Source organism: Myxine glutinosa, chromosome 14 (assembly GCF_964187855.1).
Source record: "Myxine glutinosa chromosome 14, kmMyxGlut1.1, whole genome shotgun sequence".
Classification (NCBI taxonomy): Eukaryota; Metazoa; Chordata; class Myxini; order Myxiniformes; family Myxinidae; genus Myxine; species Myxine glutinosa.
Window position 1 is genome coordinate 82,735,344 of NC_136274.1, and position 25,637 is coordinate 82,760,980.

The following is a 25,637-nucleotide window of genomic DNA, read 5'->3' on the forward strand; positions in this document are numbered from 1 at the left end:
CTGCTTGTGCACGCTTAGTGACTTCAGCATCAAGATAGTTGGTATCTGTGACAGCTTCACCTACCTGGGCAGTACTATGTACAATATTGAGTGCTTCTTCATTCAGGAATACTTTTGGCATCTACACTCTCGGAGTATTTAGCGAGGGCTGAAAGAGCAGTTCAGTTTTCTTCACATTTATTGAGAGACCGAAAGAGGTGGATGCAGCATTGAAGATGTTTAGCATCCTTTGATTTATCTCAGTTCAGTGATTTATCAGACTTTGATTATCAGTTCCTGAATGCACTTCTTGTGTACCTTGGTGTCAGCTTTGAGTCTTCAGAGATTGAAGAGGCCACCATCACATCTGGTTCTTATGAACACCCCACCAAGTTGTGTGTCCTCCATTGCCCTCAAGTCTCCAGTCAAATATAATGCAAAAAGGGTAGGTGCCAGCACGCAACCCTGCTTCACACCATGGCTGATGCCAAAGGGGTCGCTGCATTCACCCGAATGCTGACTGTAGCCTTCATGTTGTTGTGAAAGCTTTTAATAATAATAATAATAATCTTTATTGTCCCATATTCAGGGAAATGATTCTTTGGTGACACCGTAAGTTAACCATCATAAAAACATGAAACACAAAGGGAATAAAATATTTAAAAAAAACACCTTTTTCAGGCACCGTGATCCCCTTTTTGAAGCAATGTTTTATGGCCGGATGCCCTTCATGCCACCAATCCTGTTAGTCGCCTCTTACATGTCTTCAAACCTAAGAATTACCCTAAGAATGTCTTCAAAATATTATTTCCAATTTATTTAAGATGTCTGTGTTGTCTGTAAAGCTTTGTGAATCATCTGCACTTTTTACTGGTGTTAATAAGGCAGGTGATTGGTCATAAACTGATTTAAGGTCTGAGAAGAAGGCCTTCATGTTTTTGGTGTCTGTGTGATGTTGCAATTCCTCAGCCTTCATACTCCCCCAGTTGTTCTTCATTCCACGTATCTTCTGAATGAGGTAGTGGTCTGTAGAACAGTTTGTACCCTTCATCGCTCTGGTATAACAAGCATTTGCTAAATCCCTCCTTCTTATGATAATATAGTCGAGAAGGTGGTGAGTTCTTGATCGCAGGTGGAGCCAGGTAAATAACCACTTGTCTTTCTTTGATACGACCATGATCTGTGAGCCTGATCTCTTGTAAGGCAGCAATGCCAATTCCATCCTTATCCAGTTGTCTATCAATAACAGCTGTTCTGCTCACCGGTCTGGTAGATAAAATGGTGTCAGTCATTGTTCTGACAATCCATGTCCCAAGTGTAATCAAGTGTAAGCATGGTCCAAGCAGTCTTTCATTTGCTTATTATCACTGAAAGAGGGTACCTGTCAGCTGAGGTATGCTGGCCAGGTTGAAGATAGGGTGAGCTTCTTTTAACCCCACCTTTTCTAGAGGCTTCCTCCATTGAGGTAGGCTGTGCTATTCTTGAAAAAGGCAGCCGAGACATCCGGGCAGCTGCCGTGTACCACTGTGACTATGCTCAATGTGTGGACGACCATCACACTCAAACCACCGGTGTGCAGAACTTTAGCTGACGGTTGGTTCCCAGCCTACCTGCCATCGTCACCGTTGCTCCATCGCCACAGGACTTTCTATACCCACCACACCTGCGCTAGGATTTGTTTAAGGTGATGCAGAATACACACCTCTTCTGTCGCACATACTTCACCCAACATGCCCTATGCCCAGTGACAAGCAATGCAAGATGACTGGGGGAAAGTTGGGTTGCAGTGACATGCTGTTGGCTCATGATGAGCTTCTCCATCTTTGACAAGTCTTATTTTTCGTCTTGCTGGGTGTATCACACACCCTCCTCACCTGGGCGAGCCCAGGTGGGGCAGCCGGTTTAGTCGCCGACAACGTAAGATTAAAAATATGGATTTGGATATGAGAATTATTTAATTTTTTAAGTGATTCTTCACCATTGGGAGATGCGGCCAAAAACGATACATAGCAGGATATCTCAAATAGTTATGGATGGATTCGGACGAAACCTGGTGGACCGGTTGGGTGTCTGACAAGGACAAATAGATTCGATTTTGGTGAAGATCTGTATATGGATTCGGATATGAGAATTATTTAATTTTTGACGAAATTGTGATTCTTCACCATTGAGTGATATGGCCAACCAGGCGGAGGTATGCTCTCTACTGAGTGCCGTTATAGTTTTAGACATGTATCAGCATGACAACACTTGTATGCTATCATGCATGTTATTGTATCCCTCACACAATGTTTGAGCATACTGTGGATTTGAGATCGTTCCGCCACATCCGCTGCTGACACGGACAACGTTATACAATAACTGCCACAATTTACATTGCACCCTCTTCAAACTGCAAATTAAGATTTCCCGGGAGTTATACCAGAAGTACATGCAGTGATGTACTCCAGAAGTGAAGAAGTACTCCAGGAGAAGTACATGGAGAAGAGGAAGAAGTTGTTTCTTTGGTTTGTTGATCTGGAGAAAGCATTCGATATGGTTCCACGTGAAGTATTGACATTGGCATTGAGGAAGTTAGGAGTGGAGGAATGGTTGATCAGAGTAGTGATGGCAATGTACAAAAGAGCATGCACAGCTGTAAGGACGAAGGACGGGAACAGTGGTGAGTTTGAGGTGAAGGTGGGAGTGCATCAGGGGTCGGTACTAAGTCCACTACTATTTGTAGCTGTGATGGAGGTGCTGGCTCAGAACGTAAAGGAGGGTTTACCATGGGAGTTGTTGTATGCAGATGATCTGGTATTGATTGCAGAAAGTATGGATGGACTGAAGGAGAAGATGAACAAGTGGAAGGAATGTATGGAGACAAAAGGTCTGAAGATGAATATCGGAAAGACGAAGGTGATGGCAAGTGGTAAAGCATGTGGTGAGGTGGAAAGAACTGGGAAGTGGCCAAGTGCTGTGTGCAGGAAGGGTATCGGAGTGAACTCCATTCAATGTACAATGTGCGCTGAGTGGGTTCATCAAAATTGTCGTGGTCTGAGAGGGTCATTAACCAGTATGGCAGCTACATTCAAATGTAAGGTGTGCACAGAGGGAGCTGCAGATGGAGGAAATGTTGAGTTGGATCTTGGAGACGGCGTGAAGCTGGAAGGTGTGAAAACATTTTGTTACCTTGGAGACATGCTGAATGGAGAAGGTGGATCAGACTCGGTAACGGTTGCTAGAGTGAGATGTGCATGGAAGAAGTTTCGAAAACTGAGTGGCGTGCTGATGAGGAGGGGAGTGTCGTTGAAGCTGAAGGGAAAGGTGTATGCTGCATGTGTGAGAAGTGTTATGATTTATGGGAGCGAGACAGCAACGAAGGCTGGAAAGGGTGGAAATGCGAATGGTTCAGTGGATGTGTGGAGTATCGTTGAGAGAGAGAGGAAGACAAATGATGAATTGCGAAAGATGATGGGAATATTGCCTGTGGTTGATGCTGTGAAGAGAAACAGGTTGAGATGGTTTGGTCATGTGTTGAGGAAGGATGAAAGTGACTGGTTGAGAAGAGTGATGGAAATGAATGTAGAAGGAAGTAGAGGACGGGGAAGACCGAGAAAGACTTGGCTAAAGATGGTGGAAGAAGAAATGCGGGCAAGGGGGTTAACAAGGAGAGATGCAGAAAATAGGGCAAAATGGAGAAGATTGTCATGGGGACCGCAAGGCTAAACCCCGCTCTAGCAGGGAAAATTGCCTTAAAATGCCTGTTGTTGTTGTTTGTTGTATACCAGAAGACTAGTGAAATTGGAAGGAAGTGGTAGATTTTGCTTGCATGGGGATCATTTACCACAATGGATGGCGAAACTCGAGCAACAGATTTCAAACAACCGGGGACGAGCAGACAATCCATGTCACCTATTACCCCTGACTGGTCTCTCTTCATTGGAATTGAAGATTAGATGAACAAGAACAATGCGTCTTGGCATAAATCAATTCACTTAAATTTCAACTCATCAAAGATCAAAAGGGGAGGAAGACACAGCGATCACTGGTCATTTCCACAAAGCGTTTTCCACAAAGGTCAAAAGCGTTTTCCACAAAGCGTTTCCACAAAGGAAGACACAGCGAACGGGGAAAAAAATCCCCGTTCATCTTTGACACCATCGATCACACCATCCTCCTCACCCGACTTGAAACCACCTTTAACATTACCGGCACTGCCCTCTCTTGGATTAAATCATACCTCTCTGACAGACGTCAGTTCATCTCCATCAATAACTGCAAATCCCCCACTGCTCCCCTCCCCCAAGGTGTCCCCCAAGGTTCAGTTCTTGGCCCCCTCCTCTTCATCCTTTACCTGTCCCCCCTCGGTCACTTAATCCGCCGTCATGGTCTCCAATTCCACTGCTTCGCTGATGACATCCAGCTTTTCATCTCCACCAAGTCCATCTCCACCGCCACCCACTCTATCCTGACAAACTGCATCACTGAAATAAAATCCTGGCTTCAAATCAACTTCCTCAAACTTAACTGTGATAAATCTGAAATAATCATCATTGGCCCAAAAACGCTCACCAAGTCCACCCATAACTTTGCCCTCAACATCGACGGTTTCCCAGTATCCACCTCCCCTCACATCCGGAATCTTGGCATCATCTTTGACCAAACCCTCTCCTTCGACAAATACACTAAACAGATCACAAAGACAGCCTTCTTTCACCTGAAAAACATCGCCCGTCTCCGTCCATCCCTCTCCTCCGTGGCTGCAGAAACCCTCATCCACGCCTTCATCACTTCCCGTCTGGACTACTGCAATAGCCTCCTTTATGGTTCACCCTCAACAATCACCAATAAACTCCAATGCATTCAGAACTCCGCTGCCCGTCTACTCACCCATTCCCGGACCCGTGACCACATCACCCCCGTCCTTTACAAGCTTCACTGGCTCCCCATCTCCCAGAGAATCCAGTACAAAATCCTCCTCTTGACCTACAAAGCCCTCCATAACCTGGCCCCATCCTACCTGGCTGACCTCCTCTCCAGACACACTCCCACCCGCAACCTCCGCTCTGCTGGTACCAACCTCCTGACCCCCCCATCCGGACCAAATTTAGATCCTGGGGGGACAGGGCCTTCTCCATCGCTGCTCCTACCCTCTGGAACTCACTACCTCACACCATCAGAGACTCCTCCTCACTCACCACATTCAAAACATCACTCAGGACCCACCTGTTCAACACTGCATTCAACATTTAACCCACAGCATCTAACCCCTGACTATCTCCTCTCCTTCTCCCTCCTTTGTGCTTTGAATATTTCCCTATTGATTCTTCTTTTTTTGCAATTGTTTTTATGTTTTGCTATGCATTATGTTTTGCACTCTGTCAAAGCGTCTTTGGGCTTCCTGAAAAGCGCTATATAAAATAAATGCATTATTATTATTATTATTATTTCCACCAAAGGTAGCCCAAATAAATACACTAGACGGCACAACAGGCTTTCGGATCACTAGATGAGCTGCACAATCCTTCCAACAAGACAATCGCGTTCAAAATTGAATGGACAAAACGTCAAGATAAGAAACGTATTTCCAAACTGAGTGCAGGTGATCGAATATTGCACAATAAGCCAGATACGTATCACCCAGCTTGCTTGACAGATCTGTACAGAAGAGCAATGTACAGGAGAGCAAGATCTCAGAACAATGAATATGGCAACTGTTACGTATTACCTCCCCAAACCCCGGTTACGGTGCCCCTCAGAGTCTCGAGAGGGAATGCGGCAGAAAGATTTGTTATTTTGAGTGTGCTAATGATAAACTAATAAACTAGTTTCCTAATAAACCATGGTAAAACCACACCAATGCACTTGTAGAACAAAACAAGTAATTGTATTTACTAGCAACGGTACCCGCCCTATGGGCGGGGCTTCAATTGGGAGGCCCAAATGAAAAGGTAAAATATCAGATTTTGTTGAAGTTGTTGGTGTGCCTCCGAGACACACCGAGACTGGTGTGGAGCTGTGTCACGTCCTTGTTCACCAGATCTGTAATTCTTGGACTGCCTCCGAGACCGGTGTGCAGCTGTGTTACATCCTTGTTCACCAGATCTATATTCCTCGGACTGCCTCCGAGACTGGTGTGCAGCTGTGCCACGTCCTTGTTCACCAGATCTGTATTCCTCGGACTGCCTCCGAGACTGGTGTGCAGCTGTGTCACGTCCATGTTCACCAGATCTGTATTCCTCGGACTACCTCCGAGACTGGTGTGCAGCTGTGTCACGTCCTTGTTCACCAGATCTGTATTCTTCGGACTGCCTCCGAGGCTGGTGTGCAGCTGTGTCACGTCCTTGTTCACCAGATCTGTATTCCCCTGGATGCCTCCGAGACTGGTGTGCAGCTGTGTCACGTCCTTGTTCACCAGATCTGTATTCCTCGGACTGCCTCCGAGACTGGTGTGCAGCTGTGTCACATCCTTGTTCACCAGATCTGTATTCCTCGGACTGTCTCCGAGACTGGTGTGCAGCTGTGTCACGTCCTTGTTCACCAGATCTGTATTCTTCGGACTGCCTCCGAGACTGGTGTGCAGCTGTGTCACGTCCTTGTTCACCAGATCTGTATTCCTCGGACTGTCTCCGAGACTGGTGTGCAGCTGTGTCACGTCCTTGTTCACCAGATCTGTATTCCTCGGACTGTCTCCGAGACTGGTGTGCAGCTGTGTCACGTCCTTGTTCACCAGATCTGTATTCCTCGGACTGTCTCCGAGGCTGGTGTGCAGCTGTGTCACGTCCTTGTTCACCAGATCTGTATTCCTCGGACTGTCTCCGAGACTGGTGTGCAGCTGTGTCACGTCCTTGTTCACCAGATCTGTATTCCTCAGACTGCCTCCGAGACTGGTGTGCAGCTGTGTCACGTCCTTGTTCACCAGATCTGTATTCCTCGGACTGCCTCAGAGACTGGTGTGCAGCTGTGTCACGTCCTTGTTCACCAGATCTGTATTCCGAGGCTGGTGTGCAGCTGTGTCACGTCCATGTTCACCAGATCTGTATTCCTCTGAATGCCTCCGAGACTGGTGTGCAGCTGTGTCATGTCCTTGTTCACCAGATCTGTATTCCTCGGACTGCCTCCGAGGCTGGTGTGCAGCTGTGTCACGTCCTTGTTCACCAGATCTGTATTCCTCGGACTGCCTCAGAGACTGGTGTGCAGCTGTGTCACGTCCTTGTTCACCAGATCTGTATTCCTCGGACTGTCTCCGAGGCTGGTGTGCAGCTGTGTCACGTCCTTGTTCACCAGATCTGTATTCCTCTGAATGCCTCCGAGGCTGGTGTGCAGCTGTGTCACGTCCTTGTTCACCAGATCTGTATTCCTCGGACTGCCTCCGAGGCTGGTGTGCAGCTGTGTCACGTCCTTGTTCACCAGATCTGTATTCCTCTGAATGCCTCCGAGGCTGGTGTGCAGCTGTGTCACGTCCTTGTTCACCAGATCTGTATTCCTCGGACTGCCTCCGAGGCTGGTGTGCAGCTGTATCACGTCCTTGTTCACCAGATCTGTATTCCTCGGACTGCCTCCGAGGCTGGTGTGCAGCTGTATCACGTCCTTGTTCACCAGATCTGTATTCCTCGGACTGCCTCCGAGGCTGGTGTGCAGCTGTGTCACGTCCTTGTTCACCAGATCTGTATTCCTCGGACTGCCTCCGAGGCTGGTGTGCAGCTGTGTCACGTCCTTGTTCACCAGATCTGTATTCCTCGGACTGCCTCCGAGGCTGGTGTGCAGCGGGTGTTACGTACTTGTACCTGCCTCCGAAAGTCCTCGTCTCGGCGAGCCTTCTTTCTTGCAACAGCTTCCTTGGACGTTTTCATTAATGAGGCTTTCCGTTTGGGAGGCATTTTACCAGTTTATCTGAAACGGTACCCGCCCAGAAACACGTACCAGAGAAAACAAATCGTTTTGGCAATGGCCTCTCCAAATTCGATGTGTTCACGGTTTGAATTACATAACGTAATGTTTGTGACGATGTTTTCATTGTGACGATGTTTGTGTTCACGGTAGTGTTTGATGTGACGGTGGAAACGTAATTTCGTAATGTTTTTCGTTTTCATTTTCGTTATCGTTTAATGAACGTTTAATGAACGTTTAATGAGCATAGGAATTATGTTTAATGATCATTAAATGAATGAATGAATGAATGAATGAATGAATGTTATGAATAATGCCATGGCGTCGCGTTGGCAGCAGTGACAATATGAAAATGTTTGCCAAGAACTTCAAAGAGAGAAAAGGAACTTTTATCAGCAATGTCGTCTATCCTGAAGTTCTAAGCTGAAGAAGAGGTACAAAATGATTCCATTTTTTTCCTAAAGAAACGCGTACAGTTGATATCACGATTTGAAACACGATGGAATAATATTTACCGATATGAACAGTGATGTGGTTTTTTTAAATTGAAATTCTAAAAATACTGTTTAGATTTTGATGATTTGCGTGTGATATTTAACGGATGTTTATATAAATCGCGCCTCCAAATTGGAGCCCCGCCCTTAGGGCGGGTACCGTTGCTCGTCATATATAATGGCGATGCAACAATTTTTACCGCTTTGCTTTGAAGAACGGGAATGAAGGGGGAGGAGCGTGTTAATATGTCTGGTTGAAGGCTTTGGGTGGTGAGGGGGCTTGAAGCCAGATTTTAATCTTACAGCCGCCATATTGGTGCTCACCGTCACTGCAATGCGAAGCGAAAGATGCCTCAGAGCTGTCACATTCACAATCGCTATGTCGTATGTACTCCCGATACGTGTTTCCTTCATTGTAAAAACCACCAAATCAACTGTTAAAAGGATTTTGAGCCGATAGGTGTTACGGCCTTGGCAAGATCGATGGAGACAGTGATCTGTTAGCGTATACACCGCCAAAATAGCTATGTGGAATTCTCTCATGTAGAGATTTAACGTCGTTTGAACTTTGGCCGAGGTCATTATTTACTTTTAATGATGTTTATATACGAATGATGTTTAATGATGTTTATATTGGTTTTGGGTCGTCCTTTCCGCATATCTCGTGGGATTGTGAGTTGGAGAGACGGCCGTGATGGCGGGGAGGGGGTTGGCAAGCAATTCTCTCAAGCAAGGATTCAACCCGTGTCCTTATAAAAGGTCTTTGTCCGAGGTCACCTAATAGGTCACCGAGTCCGATCGGTGCAGCCGTTTGTGTGGCACCCGGGAAAACAACATCGTCACAATGAAAATATCATCACAATGAACGTTATGCGACGCGAATGTTATGCGGGAATCCAAACCTGGGAATGCTGGAGACCAAAGCTGAAATTGGGAAAATTAAATAGCCTATTTTACTCCTGGAGATCCCAGGATTACCCACCCAAAATATCGTTGCGATCGGTTCAGCTGTTTTTGCGGTACCTTTGAACGGACAGACAGACAGACAGACGGACGGACATTTGGTGAATTATAGTGAGATATATTAAGTTCTGAATCAAAAACAAAGGTTCTGTAATATTAACAATGAAATAAAGAATTGTGGAGACCAAATACTTTTGTGAATTTCAACTTATTTTTAGGGAGAAATTGTGAGTTATTTGAAAAACGTGCAAGGGTGCCAATATTTTTGGCCATGACTGTATGCTAATTGCCTGGAGCAGCTTGATATGGAAAATGAAGGAAGAGTACACTGTACAATGCTGAAGCATTACTCAAGATGGCTACCAGTGCACATAAGGGATGGCTTGATCTCGGATCATCAATTTGGATTCAGACCAGGTCATTCGACTCTGGACATGCTACTTCTGCTGTCTCAACAATGGATGGAGGCTCTCAACACCAAACAGGAAATCAGAGCTGTCTCCCTTGACATATCACGTGCCTTCAATACGGTGTGGCACCCCGCATTGCTCACCAAACTCTCCTATTGTGGTATCCATGGAAACCTCCATGCATGGCTTGCGGGTTTCCTCACCGGTCGCAATCAACGTGTGGCCCTGAATGGAATTCTCTCATATCCCCTTCCTGTTCAGTCTGGAGTTCCTCAAGGCAGTGTTCTGGGGCCTTTTTCTGGTCTTCATTAATGATCTCTCCGACTCTCTGGAAAATCCTCTCTATCTCTTTGCTGACGACTCCACTCTCTGCTGCTCCATATATCAACCCCCAAATTGGCAGGCTGCAGCCTCTTCACTCTCTGCAGACCTGGACAAAATCACAAACTGGTCAAACAAGTGGAACATGTCTTTCAATCCTGACAAATCTCACACTCTCACTTTGTCTCTCCGAAAACACCGTCTGGACAACCCTCCCATCTACTTTCTGAACAATCCTCTTGAAGAAGTTCTGTGACTCAAGTTTTTGGGTCTCACTATCTGCCATGATCTTTCCTGGGAAAACCACATTTCCAAGCTGGTCTCCAAAGCGAGTCGCCAACTGGGCATCCTCCATCATGCGAAGTCCTTTCTATGCACTTCTGAGCTCCTCAACATATACCAAGCTTTCATCCGCAGCTCACTGGAATACTGCTCTCCCCTCTGGGCTGATGCTCCTGCCTCACACCTAACTCGGCTTCACGATGTTGAAACCAAAGCATTCAGAATCATTGGAATCTCCCACGATGAAGCTGATGCTGTGGGCCTTTCTCTCTCTCACCGCAGGCAGGTAGGTGGTCTTTCTGTCTTCTACCAACTCCTCTCCTGCCTTTCTCCCCCTGCTCTGTTCCCAAAATATTCCTGCAGGACGCACAAGATCTGCCAACAAGGCTTTTCTCATGAAACTGCCAAAATCAAGACTCTCTGCTCACCTTCACTTTTTCATTCATCTTTTCTCCCGCCTCTGGAACAAAGTCCCTCACTCTCTGCAATCCCTCTCCTCCCTCCAGGTCTTTAAAACAGCTCTTCACCACCATCTCTTATCTTCCCCCATCCAAAACCTTGATCTTTTCTACCCCCGTTAAAACACCCCAAATCCGCCTCTTTCAATCCCCAACTTATTTCCTGAAATTCGTCGTAGTGAAATTCCGAGTCGTGTTCATTTGCTTTATACCGTGTACCCCTTCCTCCTCCCCAGCCCTCCCCGTTCCACAAATCTACCAACGTCCTTGTTCTCTACTGTTGTGGTGCTTGTGTGCTTCCCTCTCTCCCCCTCCCTTCATTGTATGTTTTATGTGTCTGTGCATGTTTTCATGTTCAATGTGTTAGCTCTTACACGAGCCTCGATTCTGTATAGAAAAAAAAAGGGATATGACTTTGCTAAATCATACACAATCTACCATAGCAGAAGAATTCAACCAGGGACATTTTTGTTGTAAGTAAAACCAGGAATAGCTTTTCTAAGATTCCCACAGACCATGCTCATGAGCAAAACGGTCTTACAGAAAACCATGCTGCCCTTCGTAGATGGACAGTAGGTGGTCCAGAGGTGGCATGACTTATGTAGGACCTTGAATCAGCCCTAGACATTGGGAACTATTCACATCATTGACAGATGACCAATCTGAACACCATGAGCAGAAGAAAGGCCACCAGGCTGCTTTTATCAGATATGTGCTTTCTCTTACTCAAGTTGTGGAGAATAATGGAATCCCCTTTTGTGAGCTCAGTGCTGATCTCATTCGTCTTCATAACAAGGATTTTGCAGATGAGTCGATCAGAAGGACAGTTGATACAGCAGAGCAGATTGTGAAATCTCAGTGCAAGTCCTTCATAAAAGAAAGACTTGCAGAATGCTCCGTGCCCCTATCTGATCCAATCAAGACAAATAAGTTATCTCTGATGAGCTTGCCCATCAAAGAAGCCAGAAACTAAGTCACTTATGCAAATAACCAATCTCCAGAGTAATTGTAATCTCTTTTCAAGACTTTACATAGCATAGCAAACATGAGATGGCAATTTGAAAGATTTCTTCATGTTCGAGAACCAGCCATGTCCACCTTCAATATCTCATCTAGGAGAGATAAGGCCTGATTTGTTGCAGAGCCTAGAAGATTTGGCCATGCCTACAGAGGAGCCCCTTCTACGGATGCCATACTTATTGATGGAGCTGCTATTGCGAATATGCTCAAAGGAATCACAGATAGAACATTTGGCATCCATGCAGCTGAAGTGTTCTTACCATATCTCCAGAGGCAACTGCAATATGTTGAAAAGAGAATGGACATCGTCTGAGATATCTACCAGAAAGATTAATTGAAGGCAGCCACACGCGAGAGGCATGGGGAAGGAGTGAGAAGAAAAGTGGAATCCAGCACCGCAGTCCCTGGAAATTGGCAACAATTCCTCTGTCTTGATGAGAACAGACTGAACTTTTTTGTTTAAAAAAACTCCCTCCTCGGGAAGAGTGGCAGGACTAGCCTATTAGTGCGGGAGCCCAGAAACATTTGTTTCACATCTCGAGTACAAAAGGTTTGAGGCCTGGAATATATGCATCTATGATAGGAGACCCCAAAAAGGCAATTCTTAAGTTCTGCAATTCTGCACAGCAACCAGGGGGCGCCACCAAAGACCCCTAAATGTGACTCTTAATTCACAATTTGAGTACATCTTTCAAACTTGTCTTAAAATGTTCTCTATAGGAGTGGAAATCAGAATTCCCAATTCTTAAGTTTTCAATTTGTGTATTAGGTCGCTTAAGAACGACCTAATTAATGCTAATTAACGCTAATTAGCATTTTTAATTCACAATTTGAGTACATCCATGAAACATATGGCAATGTATTCCTTAGGTCATCCTAAATCAAGATCAGTCATTCTTAAGTATCCATTTCATGTATTAACCCACTTAAGAACGCAAAATGTACTCATTGACCCCGTCCCTGGAAAGGTGAGTGTTAATTCACAATTTGAGTACATCTTTCAAATTGGTCCCAAACTGTTCAGTAGATCATCGTGAATCAAGAACAGCAATTCTTATGTGTCCATTTCATGCATCAACCCACTTAAGAATGCAGTCAGTATTGTAACGGAATTTGGGTTGTCACTGGCTGCTATCCCCCCTCCACTCCCTGGCTGGCCCTCCCTTATATGCAAGGGAGGGGCTGGAGTGCTGACCTGAGGGCAGGCCCCAAGTAGACACCCACACCAGTGCTGAGCATGCACACACCTGTCTGGCTGGCCGGATCGAGGGTGTTCAGTTTTGGTTAAGGAAGGAGTTTTGGCCTCCCAGCCAATGGGGAGGCTTCTTCCCTAACTTGAGCCAATTACACCCTAAACAGGAAGTGCCTCTCTACAGAAATGACTGTCCTGCAGTGAATAACTGGGACCAATATACAACATTGTTTGGGGAATAATAACCAGTGACTTAAAGGGAAATATTAACACATTATCAATCCAGGTTTGTGACACTATCTTGAGGGACGAACTTTCTGGGACACCCTGTAGAGGGAGTTGTCGGTTTATCATAGGACCTAATCATGGGGAATCTCCTGCTCTTTCCCTCCATAGATTCTCTGAATCGGCTGCAGAATGTCTGATGTTGCCTGCAATGCCTAGATCACTGCTTAGGTAAGTCAACAAATAGGGTTAGGGTTTGGGGTTAGGTGGCAAAACCCCGGCAGAGGTTGTAGAAGGTGACGACTCCTTGGATTTTTTTTTTTTTTTTTTTTTTTTTTTTTGTATACAATATCGAGGCTCGTGAAAGAGCGAACATTAATCACACAGAAAGACAAACCGACACATAAAACATATAACATAGGGAGCGGTAGACAAGATGGGGAGAGAGGGGGAAGGACACAAACACAACATTTGAGAGCAGGGACCGAGAGACATGGAGACATCGAGAGATCTGAGAGAGGGCGAGGGCTTTGGGGGGGGGGGGGGGGGCGTGGGAAGGGGGCAGTGGGAGAGGTATAAAACATATGGACACTGCCAGGACTTCCAGGAAAGAAGTTGGAATTTCAAACAAGGTGGATCTGGGGTGAATTAGCGGGGGTAGAAAAGATCAAGGTTTTGGATGGGGGAAGATAAGAGATGGTGGTGAACAGCTGTTTTAAAGACCTGGAGGGAGGAGTGGGATTGAAGGGAGTGAGGGAGTTTGTTCCAGAGGCGGGAGAAAAGAGGAATGAAAGAGTGAAGGTGAGCGGAGAGCCGAGATTTCGGCAGTTTAACCATCAGAGGGTTGCTGGCAGATCTTGTGCGACCTGTAGGAATATTTGGGGGACAGAGCACAGAGAGAGCTGGGGGTGCAAGGCCGGAGAGGAGTCGGTAGAAGACAGAAAGACCACCTACCTGCCTGCGGTGAGTGAGTGAAAGGCCCTCAGAGATAGCTTCATCGCGGGAGATTCCAATAATTCTGAAAGCTTTGGTTTCAACAGCGTGAAGCCGAGCTAGGTGTGAGGCAGGAGCACCGGCCCATAGGGGAGAACAGTATTCCATTGAGCTGCGGATGAAAGCCTTGTATGTGGTGAGGAGCTCAGGTGTGCCGAGGAAGGACTTCGCACGACGGAGGATGCCCAGTCGGCGACTGGCTTTGGAGGCCAGCTTGGAAATGTGGTTTTCCCAAGAAAGATCATGGCAGATAGTGAGACCCAAAATCTTGAGCGACAGAACTTCTTGGAGAGGATTGTTGAGAAAGTAGATGGGAGGGTTGTCCAGTCGATCTTTTCGGAGAGACATAGTAAGAGTGTGAGATTTGTCAGGATTGAAAGACATGTTCCACTTGTTTGACCAGTCTGTGATTTTGTCCAGGTCTTCAGAGAGTGAGGAGGCAGCAGACTGCCGATCTGAGGGAAGAGGAATGGAGCGGCAGAGAGTGGAGTCATCAGCAAAGAGATAGAGAGGATTTTCGAGAGAGTCAGAGAGATCATTGATGAAGACCAGAAAAAGCACGGGGCCCAGAACACTGCCTTGGGGAACTCCAGCCTGAACAGGAAGAGGAGATGAGAGAAACCCATTCAGGGCCACACGTTGACGACGACTAGAGAGGAAGTCCGCCAGCCATGCGTGGAGATTTCCATGGATACCAAAGGAGGAGAGTTTGGTGAGCAGAGCGGGGTGCCAGACCGTGTCGAAGGCACGTGATATGTCGAGGGAGACAGCTCTAATTTCCTGTTTGGCATTGAGGACCTCCATCCATTGTTGAGACAGCAGAAGCAGCATGTCCAGAGTAGAGTGACCTGGTCTGAAACCAAATTGATGATCAGAGATCAAGCCATTGGAGAAGAGGAAAGATTTCATATCAGAAGCAATGATGGATTCCATGACTTTGCTGATAATTGGGAGAAGGCTGATTGGTCTGTAGTTGCTAGGATCTGTTTTTGCACCTTTTTTGTGCAAAGCGGTGATGTTGGCTGATTTCCAAGCAGATGGCAGTTGACCTTGAGCAAAAGAGAGGGTGAAGAGAACAGAGAGAGGGTGAGATAGAGCAGCAGAGCAGGATTTTAGGACCCGTGGGCTGATGCCGTCGGGTCCAGTTGCAGAATCAGAGTCGAGGGTTGACAGAAACTTTTCCACCTTGTCAGGAGGAAAGGACACGGAGTCCAGGAGCAGCAGGGTAGGACTGGGTATGGTGGGTACAGAGAGGGATGGGTTTGGGACACAAGATTTAGAGGCAAACACAGAGTTGAGGCATTCAGCTTTTTCAAGTGCGGAGTCAGCTGTGTAGCCGTTTGAGGTAAGGGAGGGGATGGAGGGGGAACAAACACCAGAAACGGATTTGACCAGACGCCACCAGGATTTGGAAGAGGGAGACAGATAAGAGAGTTCGGTCTTGAGAACGGAGAGATATTGTTTCCTGGCTCTCCTGAGGGTGGACACACACTTGTTTCGGGCTTTGTGAAAGGAAATGAGATTTCCTTCCGTTGGATTTGCTTTCCAGGAGACGAAGGCAAGTTGTTTCTGGGCAACAGCCTCACCACAAGATTCCGTGTACCATGGACGGGAGGAAGGGTATGACAACTGAAGACGAGATGGGATAAATCTGTGCATGAGAGAGAGCAATTTACTTTGGAAGAATTCCCAGGATGAGTTGATGTCAGAGGTGGTAGAGATGGGAGACCAGTCCAGATGATTGATGGCTGCTTGAAGACCGTGCCAGTTGGCCTGAGTGAAATGCCAGACTCGTCGAAGCTGAGCAGGCTCCCTGAGGATGGTCAGAGAGATGTCCACTTTAACAAGGACATGATCAGATGATCCGATCGGAGCAGAAGAAGAGCAGCAGACATTTTCAGGGAAGTTAGTCATAACCAAGTCCAGAAGAGAAGATGTTCCGTTGACTGAGATCCGGGTCGGGAAATTGACAGATTGTGTCAGTCCCAGTGAGTCGCAGAAGTCCTTTGCTGAGGAGCCATGGCTGGTGAGAGAGGTACCCACACCCAGCCAACTGGCATGATGACAGTTGAAATCACCACATATGAGGAAGAGAGAGTTGGGATGAGTAGATAGAAGTTGGTCCATATCATCAGACAGCGAGATGTAGATGGAGTCATCACTGTTTGGTGGACGGTACAACACACATATGAACAAGAGGTGGGAGCGAAGGGGAAGCCGTAGCCAGAGGTATTCCTGGGGGTGAGGTGGAGAGAGTGCAGTGCAGGGCGAGTGAGGAAGAGAGTTTTTGATAAAGATAGCAACCCCGCCTCCAGGACGAGGCTCAGGTCTATCATACCGGAGGAGGGAGTAGCCCGGGAGAGATACTATGGAATCAGAGACATCATAAAGGAGGAAAGTTTCTGTTAAGCAGATCACGTCTGGTTTGACAGAAGCAACCTGTATGGAGAGATCAGTTAAGTTTGAACGAAGGCCCCGGATGTTTGAGGTCCATACCGTTAATGAAGAGGAAGGGGGAGCATCAGATACAGAACAGGGGGGAGGAGGGGTAGGGTAAGATGTGGAAGAGGTGGAAGAGGTAGGGAGAGCTGTTGAAGGTGTGTCAGAGATTTCAGAATAGCTCGGAGAAAGGGAAGGATGGGGCGGACAAAAGGTTTGATGGTGATTGGGTGAGCCACAATGAGGTGTTATTTGAGGAGGGGGAAGAGCGAGGCAGAAGGTTGGGGGAGATGGAGGTGAGAGTTTGAAGGGGGAAGAAGCGGGGAGGACGCTTTGAGGAGGGGGAGTGAGCGGGGGGAAATTGAGAAGCAATGAGGGTGGGGAGATTTGAAGGGGAGGGGTGAGGGGGGAGTTTGGGAGGGAAGGGACAAGGGGAGGGATTTGAAAGGGATGGGATATGGGGGAGATTTGGAGGGGAGGGGTGAGGCAGGAGTCTAGGAGGGGAGGGGCGAGGGGGCGTCTTGGCGGGGAGGGGTGAGGGAGTAGTTTAGGAGGGAGGGGGCAAGGGGGGAGATTTGAAAGGGATGGGTGATGGGGAAGATTTGGAGGGGAGGGGTGATGGGGAAGATTTGGAGGGGAGGGGTTATGGGGAAGATTTGGAGGGGAGGGGTGAGATTGGATTTTTGAAAGTGTACGATTTATGGGAAACGAACATTTATTGCAAAATGAGTTTCTTGTGACCTTCGAGTTAAAAATACGTTTAAGGACGCTGGATGGAGGATGGAGTGCAGGAGAGTTTAGCGAATGTAGAACAAAGGCACTATAGGAGATGGATATTTTTTTTGGGATGAATTGATTTGGTGAGCAAGTCGAAAGCAGCCTTTTAAAGAAGAAGAAGAAAAAGGTGTTATAAAATATGACGGAATACATAACTTGAGGGGAAAGTGTAAACATTGAAGGTTAATGAGTGAAAACTATCTGGGGAAATGGGGGAGAAACACGTGGTCGAAGAACGAACGAACGAATAAGAATGAATAAACGAATGAGAACAGAGAAGGAAATGTATTTTTTTTTTTTTTTTTTTTTTTTTTGAGTTGAGATTTACACAAGGAAGTAGGCTATGGGTGAAAAGACTGGGAATACAGAGAACGAAAGTTATTGGATCACAAACGACGGACCACTGAGAGAAAAACAAAGCCTCAAGGTTGTACAGTGCACACTGTACAAGGCCTTGCTCGCGACACGGCAAACAGACGATCAATTTATGAAAGATAAACACCGAGAAACAACCAAAGTTGCACACAATAACTTCACACACCGAAAGATAAATACAGTTTCGACAAAATACAATTGTGAACAGACTTAACTTCGAAAAACGTGGAGACCGTGTGGAGCTTCGAAAATCCCTGCCGCCGTCTCCAAGATCTCGCGAGATCTTCCATAAATGGACATAAATGGACATAAATGTGGGGCATTGCTATGGTGAACATCACTGACGGCTTTAACAGGTGGCGTTTGGGATGAGATGGCGGTAAAGTTCTTGTAACAAGAAACATGGTAACCCTAACCCTAACCCTAACCCAACCCTAACCCTAACCCTAACCCAACCCTAACCCTAACCCAACAAACAATACTATGCTGTAGGCCTAATAAGCATTCGGGGCCGATACAGAATTATGTAGCCCTAGGCCTAGGTGGCGCGCAGGAAATGTCCAGGCAGATGAGGGTATCCAAAGTTCTGTATGCATACCGATTTCAGGTTCGAACCACAGCTGAGTAGAAAATATTGACTTATTGCCTCAAAATTTGAAATAACTTCTTTTGGATTTCACTGACCAAAACTGACTGACTCGCCATGCTCACTGACCACCCGCTGTGATTTTATTTTTCAGACAATGATTTGAAACATGCAACCATGGAATCGGCCACCAATACTACGCCTACTGTCCAGCCTACTGTCCAGCCTACTGTCCAGCCTACTGTTTCATCATTGGAACGCAGATGTATTCTTCACATCCAACGCAGTGCAGACAAGAAAGCTCGTCCAGACGTTCTACCTTTCAAGGATACGCAATGGGAAGCAGTAGAAACAGCAGCAGCTAATAGACGGCAAAAGCAACATTTCCAGGACTCTGTCTATTGTGGTGTAGTTCAGAGATTGCCTACGTCTCCTGCTGAAATGGATGGTTACCATGTTTCTTGTTACAAGAACTTTACCGCCATCTCATCCCAAACGCCGCCTGTTAAAGCCGCCAGTGATGTTCACCGTAGCAATGCCCCACATTTACGTCCATCCAAGGAGTCGGCACCTTCTACATCATCTGCCGGGATTTTGCCACCTGTTTGTCTATTCTGTGAGAAAAAGATAAAACGACTCAAAGGTGGAAGCGTCGAACTGTTGGGAAGATGTGAAACCATTGAAGCCGGTGTATCGATCCAAAATGCAGCAAAGACATTAAATGACAGTAAGGTTATTCCAAAAGTAGTTGATACGGATTTAATTGCCAAGGAGGCCCACTACCATCATTCATGTAAAAGTGCGTATTTGTTGTCAGCCAATCGAGTTTCCCAAAAGGACACACGTGAAACAAAAACGCCTTCTGAGACCAGTGTGTTGGACATTTTTGCATACATTGAGCAATCTGTAATAATAGACAACAGACCTGAACTTCTTAATTCTGTATATGAACGTTATCTTGATATTTGTTCGGCATCCGCAGAAACGCCCAGGGGAAGCGCCTTCAGCCTCTCTAGGACATTGATGAGTCACTTCAAAGCGCGCATAAAGATACAGAGTTCACTTGGGAAAAGGCTTGGAAACATCTTATATAATGCAGAAACCGCAGATGATGCAATTCGTGTTGTATATGATTACACATCTACTGATGAGAGAACAATCGCCAAAGCAGCATTGCTTTTGCGCAACCAGTTGCTCAAGGTTGAAAAGGTCGACCTTCCTGAATGTCCGACATTGGAGGATTTAAGAAACGGGGACTCGTCACCCCCAAAACTTGTAGTAGATTTTTTCAATATTTTGTACGGAGGGCTAAAACCAGAGCGATATACAGAGTCAGTAAAGCGCCGCGCAAATTCGTCTAGTCAGGATGCCTTGTTCATTGTACAACGGGGTCGCGCAAAACCTGCAAAACATGTAGCTCTTGGTATGAGTGTTAAGTCGGTCACTGGCAGTAAAAAAATGGTTCAAGTCCTGAACAGGTTTGGTCACTGTTTAAGCTACAACACATTGGAAGAAGTTGAAACTGCCACAGCTGAATCCATTCAAGAACAGAAGCTTGCTTGTCCAAAAGGAACAGTCGTAGGTAAACCAGTCGGATTAGCCTTCGACAATTTCGATGAGATGACTCAAACCATGTCTGGAGCCAATTCGCTGCACGATACCATGGGTATTCTGTACCAAAATGTGCCAGCACCTGATGAAGAACGTGAAGCATCTGCTGTCATGGCAGTTTCAACCTCAACTAGTGCTCGGCAAGTAAAGACAGGCAAAAGGAAGAGAACCCTTGAGAGTACAGATACTGCACTCCAGCCATATAGGAAGATACCAAAGATGACGAAGTTCAGTTACAAAAACACTGCAGTCTACAGCCTTCCAGATGTTAGCAACAAGGCTCGCCACCTGGACCTCGTGTGGATGATGAGCCATGCCATTGGCAATGATGTATTGCCTATTATGTGGGTTGGGTTTAATGCAAGCATTTGCAGTGACCACCTTCCAAAACAAGAGGTTCTATATATGCCAAACTTACGCCAGCCTATCACCAGCCTAGAGGTCGTGCAGGAGACTCTCCTCATCACGCAGAGGTGTGCTAATGAGACGGGACAGAAATACGGAATAGTCAGTTATGATCTGGGCGCAGCCAAGCTGGCACTTCAAATACAAGTGACTGAGAAACCGAAATTTGATAACATTTTCATAATGTTAGGCCCATTCCACATCGAAATGGCTTTCTTCAAGGCTATTGGGAAACTCCTGTCCAACTCTGGAGGACCAGAAATGCTGACTGAATCTGAGGTACTTGCAACCGGATCCTTAAACGGATTTTTGACGGGGAAACATTTCAACAGGTGCAAGAGATTGCACCCCATACTAGCCCTTGCTCTTGAGATGCTACACTTCTCATCCTTCTTAGACTCTTACCCACACAGAGAAGAAACAGAAGCATTGATAAGCAGCATTCAACTGACCACGTGGGAGCAGCTTCAGTCTGCTCTAGACTCGGACGTCTTCAAAGCATGCACAGCCGCGTATGAAGCATATACCCAAGTGACAAGATCTGGAGGCCATGGTGCAACCGCCCAGTTTTGGAGAATGTATATAGATTACATTCATAAATACCACGAGCTCGAACGGGCGATTCGAACGAATGATATCGATCTCTATACATACTCACTGACCGGACTCATTGGACTGTTCTTTGCTACAAACCATGTAAATTACAGTCGGTGGCTGACAAAGTTCCAACTCGATTTGATGAACATGGAAGACAGCCATCCTGGCCTACGTCAAATACTGGAAGCAGGCGTCTTTACTGTACGACGAACAGAACATCCATTCAGTAGATGCCCGGTCGACTTGACTCTAGAACAGACGATTAACGCGGATGCGGCTTCGAGAAGAACTGGATTCACTTCTTCAACGAATAATTATGCGGCACGACTTCGCTGGATGCTTACGAAATCCACTAGAGCTTCATTCGTTAGTCTACTCCACGAAATGGCTGGGCTGATAGTCAAAGAAGACACAACTGCTGAACTGAGACCTGCACGAATAAAACGTGACGATAGAGATGTGAAAACCATGGTGAAACAAATCCAGGATAGTTGCAATCCGTTTGGGAACGAAACAGATGCAGATACCATGTTGTACAACATCCATACAGGAAGGGCAACTAGTGAAACAGTCCGCGAAAGTTTACTGAATGTGCCAGCAAGTGGAAGGACATTACACCAGGCATTCATCACAGCATGCGAGGCCGATGACAGTAGGTTTGAACAACCCATAAAGAAAGCTCCTCTCAAAACATTCGTAGACGAATGTGCCAGAAATAGACGAACACCGGATAAGAAAGTGGCAGTTCTGAAGTGTACTCGTGATTTGATGGGCCGCCTAATAATCCTTGCATCAAAGCGTGATGTTGACCTGCAGCATATATTCCAATATCCCCTTACACCAGTACCACTCACGATGTGCAATCCTGATGAGAGCATGGTCAAGACAGATAAAAGTAAGTTGCTTAACTTACTGGAGAGCAAGGAGATCAAAGGAGACGGACCTCAACAGATCAATGCATACGTAGTAGATGGACAATATCTTCTGCACACCCTACCTCCAAACTTACCACCCACATATGGAGGTCTAGCGAGGAGCATACTCTACCAAGTATTGTCATTGTCCAAAGTCCGGGTACACGTAGCCTTTGATGATTACCCTCAACCGTCACTGAAGGATGCAGAAAGAGCCAGACGGGGGACAACAGCCGAGGACAGCAGATCCTACATTATTACTGGTCCAGCACAAAGAAGGCCCAACGATATCAGCAAAGCGCTAACGTCCAGGTCATTCAAACGGGAACTTCCTGATTTTCTTGCAAGAGAATGGCAGGATCAAGCATACGCTCATATACTTGGGACCTGTGATGTCTTCCTAGATGTTCCGTCAGGCCAGTGCTTCCATTTCCACGTAAGCGAAGGAGAGGTCAAGCGAGATACCGTAGACATGCTCAGTAACAACCATGAAGAAGCGGATACCAAGATCTGCATGCATGCAAAGGCAGCAGACACCTCGAATGGAAATGTAGTAATACGCGCCTCAGACACGGACATAGCTGTTATTCTGCTCTATCATTGTGAGAAATTCAGCAGCCACATCTGGATGGATGTCGGTACTACATCCAAGCGTAATCGGAGGCTCATTGACCTAACAGCGATATCCAAGTCACTGGGACCACAACTGTGCAGTTCCCTCCCTGCCTTCCATGCCTTTACCGGCTCGGATTACACCGCAGCATTTGTAAGAAAGGGCAAGGTTCAGCCCTTTAATAAGCTGGAAAAGATGCCCGATGTACAGCAAGCTTTCAAAGCTTTGTCAACAGATGGACTGCCAAGCGAGAAATGCAAGGACACACTCTTGAAATTCACTGCTATAATGTATGGAGCCAAAGAGAAGTCGAAGGAAACGTTAAACGCCTACAGGTTCAAGACCTTTGAAAGAATTTACAAGCCCAAGTTAAGAGGAAAGAACCCACTTGAAAAGCTGAAGGGAGCTGATGCCAGTAGTATTCCTCCATGCGAAAGAGAGGTTGCTGCCCACATAAAGCGTGTATCGCTTGTTTCAAGAATGTGGGCCAATGCTGACCAGCCAATCATCCAGCAACACCCATCAGAGGATGACGGATGGGAACTAGTGGGAGATCAATATAAACCCATCTGGTTTGAGGGAGACCAACTTCCGGAGTCGCTCGTTCCAGATGATGAAGAATTAGCTGATGCTGACGATGATGAGGTCCTAGCGCAGTCATCTTCTGATGAAGAGGACGTTGAAGGAGATGGTGATGATGGTGATGTGTAGGTTTACAATCGACCAAACCTGTTCATACGATTATATTCAGTACGGTACATATCCAAAGCATCCTGACAGGGAATTTGTAATGTTTTTGAAATTTTAAGCAAAATAATGTTAGGAATGTTGGATAAAACAACATATATACAATCATGTTGATGTTTGAGATAAATTCAATAATTTTTCGTTGATATAGTTAGTTGAGTTTTTACATACATTAAAATTTGTTTTTAGTTCAGGGTAATTAGCTTAAACATGTTAAATAGTTTATAAGCGATAGTCAGAGATAAAACAGCAATATCGCTAATAGAGTAAAAGTTAGACATTAGGTATTAATTTTTATAAAATTAACATTAAAAATTGTTTTTTGTTCCGAGATTTGAGATTTAATTGTTGATGGGCGGTAGAACCAGGACGCCAATTTACTACATGACTTACTATGATCTGATTTTGAAGCATAATTCATGCATACTAAGTACATTTTTGTGTAGTTTATAAAAAAATAAAACATTGTGTTTGTATACAATCTATGTTTCTCCTTTTTGTCAGTGTGCATTCTTAAGTGGGTTAATACATGAAATGGATACTTAAGAATGACTGATCTTGATTTAGGATGACCTAAGGAATACATTGCCATATGTTTCATGGATGTACTCAAATTGTGAATTAAAAATGCTAATTAGCGTTAATTAGCATTAATTAGGTCGTTCTTAAGCGACCTAATACACAAATTGAAAACTTAAGAATTGGGAATTCTGATTTCCACTCCTATAGAGAACATTTTAAGACAAGTTTGAAAGATGTACTCAAATTGTGAATTAAGAGTCACATTTAGGGGTCTTTGGTGGCGCCCCCTGGTTGCTGTGCAGAATTGCAGAACTTAAGAATTGCCTTTTTGGGGTCTCCTATCATAGATGCATATATTCCAGGCCTCAAACCTTTTGTACTCGAGATGTGAAACAAATGTTTCTGGGCTCCCGCACTATATTGGCTGAGCAGAGTGTCGCCATCGAGAGTGATAAGCAGGTAATCACCACAAGTGAGGACAGTGTTATTTGTTCTAAACCCTCTGACACGTCAGGTTTACAGTTCTGTCGGCATGAGGAAGCCGACAGCCAAATGATTCTGCGTATTGCCGTGTGACTACCCTGTATTGAAAACCACAGGGCGACATGGATGACCAAACGAGCTTTACTCCAAGGCATTCAATCCAAAAATGACGGTATTCTTTACACGCGAGGGAAAAGAGGATGACGAACTTACCTGGACGGCTTCCACCCGACTTCTTCCCACCGGGATAAATTAATTCCAAGCCGACACAGGGTTAGAATGTACAAAAATAGTGGCTTTATTCAAGAAAATGCCGGTAACAAAGAATGCACGATAAGACTAAATTCCGAATTGGAGCGCCCCCAGACAGACCCAAATAAAGACAAAGGCATATATAACTGTGAAATAAATACAGTCACATGAAAAAGTAAGTACACGCCATGTAAAGTTTTGACTTTTTCAACATATTTCAACATACAGCTATTTGATCTTCATTTCAACAACATTGACAGATAAAGGTGATATAATATAACAAATATCATGAAACATTTACATTTTGTAGTCCATTGTATAATAACCATAAATGCAAATTTTGCATGTGGAAAAAGTAAGTACACCCTTGGCTCTAATAGGTGGTATTGCCCCCTTTGGCAGAAACAACCTGAAGTCGGCGTTTCTTATAACTGTCTACCAGTCTCTGACATCGACTGGGAGAAATTTTAGCCCACTCCTCCATGCAGAATTCTTTCAGCTGTGCGATGTTTGAGGGGTTTCTTGCATGCACAGCTCGTTTCAAATTCCCCCACATCTCGATGGGATTTCGATCCGGGCTTTGACTTGGCCATTCCAGAACCCTCCATTTCTTTCTTTTCAGCCATTCCTTGGTGGATTTACTGATATGTTTAGGGTCCTTGTCATGTTGCAAGGTCCAACTTCAGTTGAGCTTCAACTTTCCGACAGATGGCCTCACATTATCCTCAAGCACCCTCTGGTACAATGAAGAATTCATAGTGGATTCTATGATGGTGATTTGCCCAGGCCCTGGTGCAGCAAAGCTGCCCCAAACCATAATATTTCCACCACCATGCTTTACAGTTGGTATCAGGTTCTTGTGGTCAAATGCTGTCTTTGGTTTTCGCCAAACATGTCTTCTGGTACTGTGGCCAAATAGCTCTACCTTTGACTCATCTGTCCAGAGCACATTGTTCCAGAAGTGCTGGTCTTTGCCTCGGTGTTCATTGGCAAACTTTAGTCTTGCCCTGATGTTCTTTCTGGACAGCAAAGGTTTCCTCCTGGCACACCTCCCATGTAGATCAAATTTGTGCAGCCTCTTTCTAATGGTAGACTCGTGCACTTTGA

General features: G+C 45.7%; 1 protein-coding gene across 1 annotated transcript; it reads left to right on the top strand.

The window, feature by feature from the left end:
• The first annotated feature begins 13,386 nt into the window (after window positions 1-13,386).
• Window positions 13,387-23,754, top strand: LOC144888869 (uncharacterized). Its single transcript, XM_078768458.1, has 3 exons — window positions 13,387-13,447; window positions 18,541-20,441; window positions 23,434-23,754. Exons 2-3 carry the CDS (start codon window positions 18,564-18,566, stop codon window positions 23,470-23,472), a joined length of 1,917 nt encoding a protein of 638 aa, XP_078624584.1. The 5' UTR covers window positions 13,387-13,447; window positions 18,541-18,563; the 3' UTR covers window positions 23,473-23,754.
• Window positions 23,755-25,637: the final 1,883 nt, after the last annotated feature.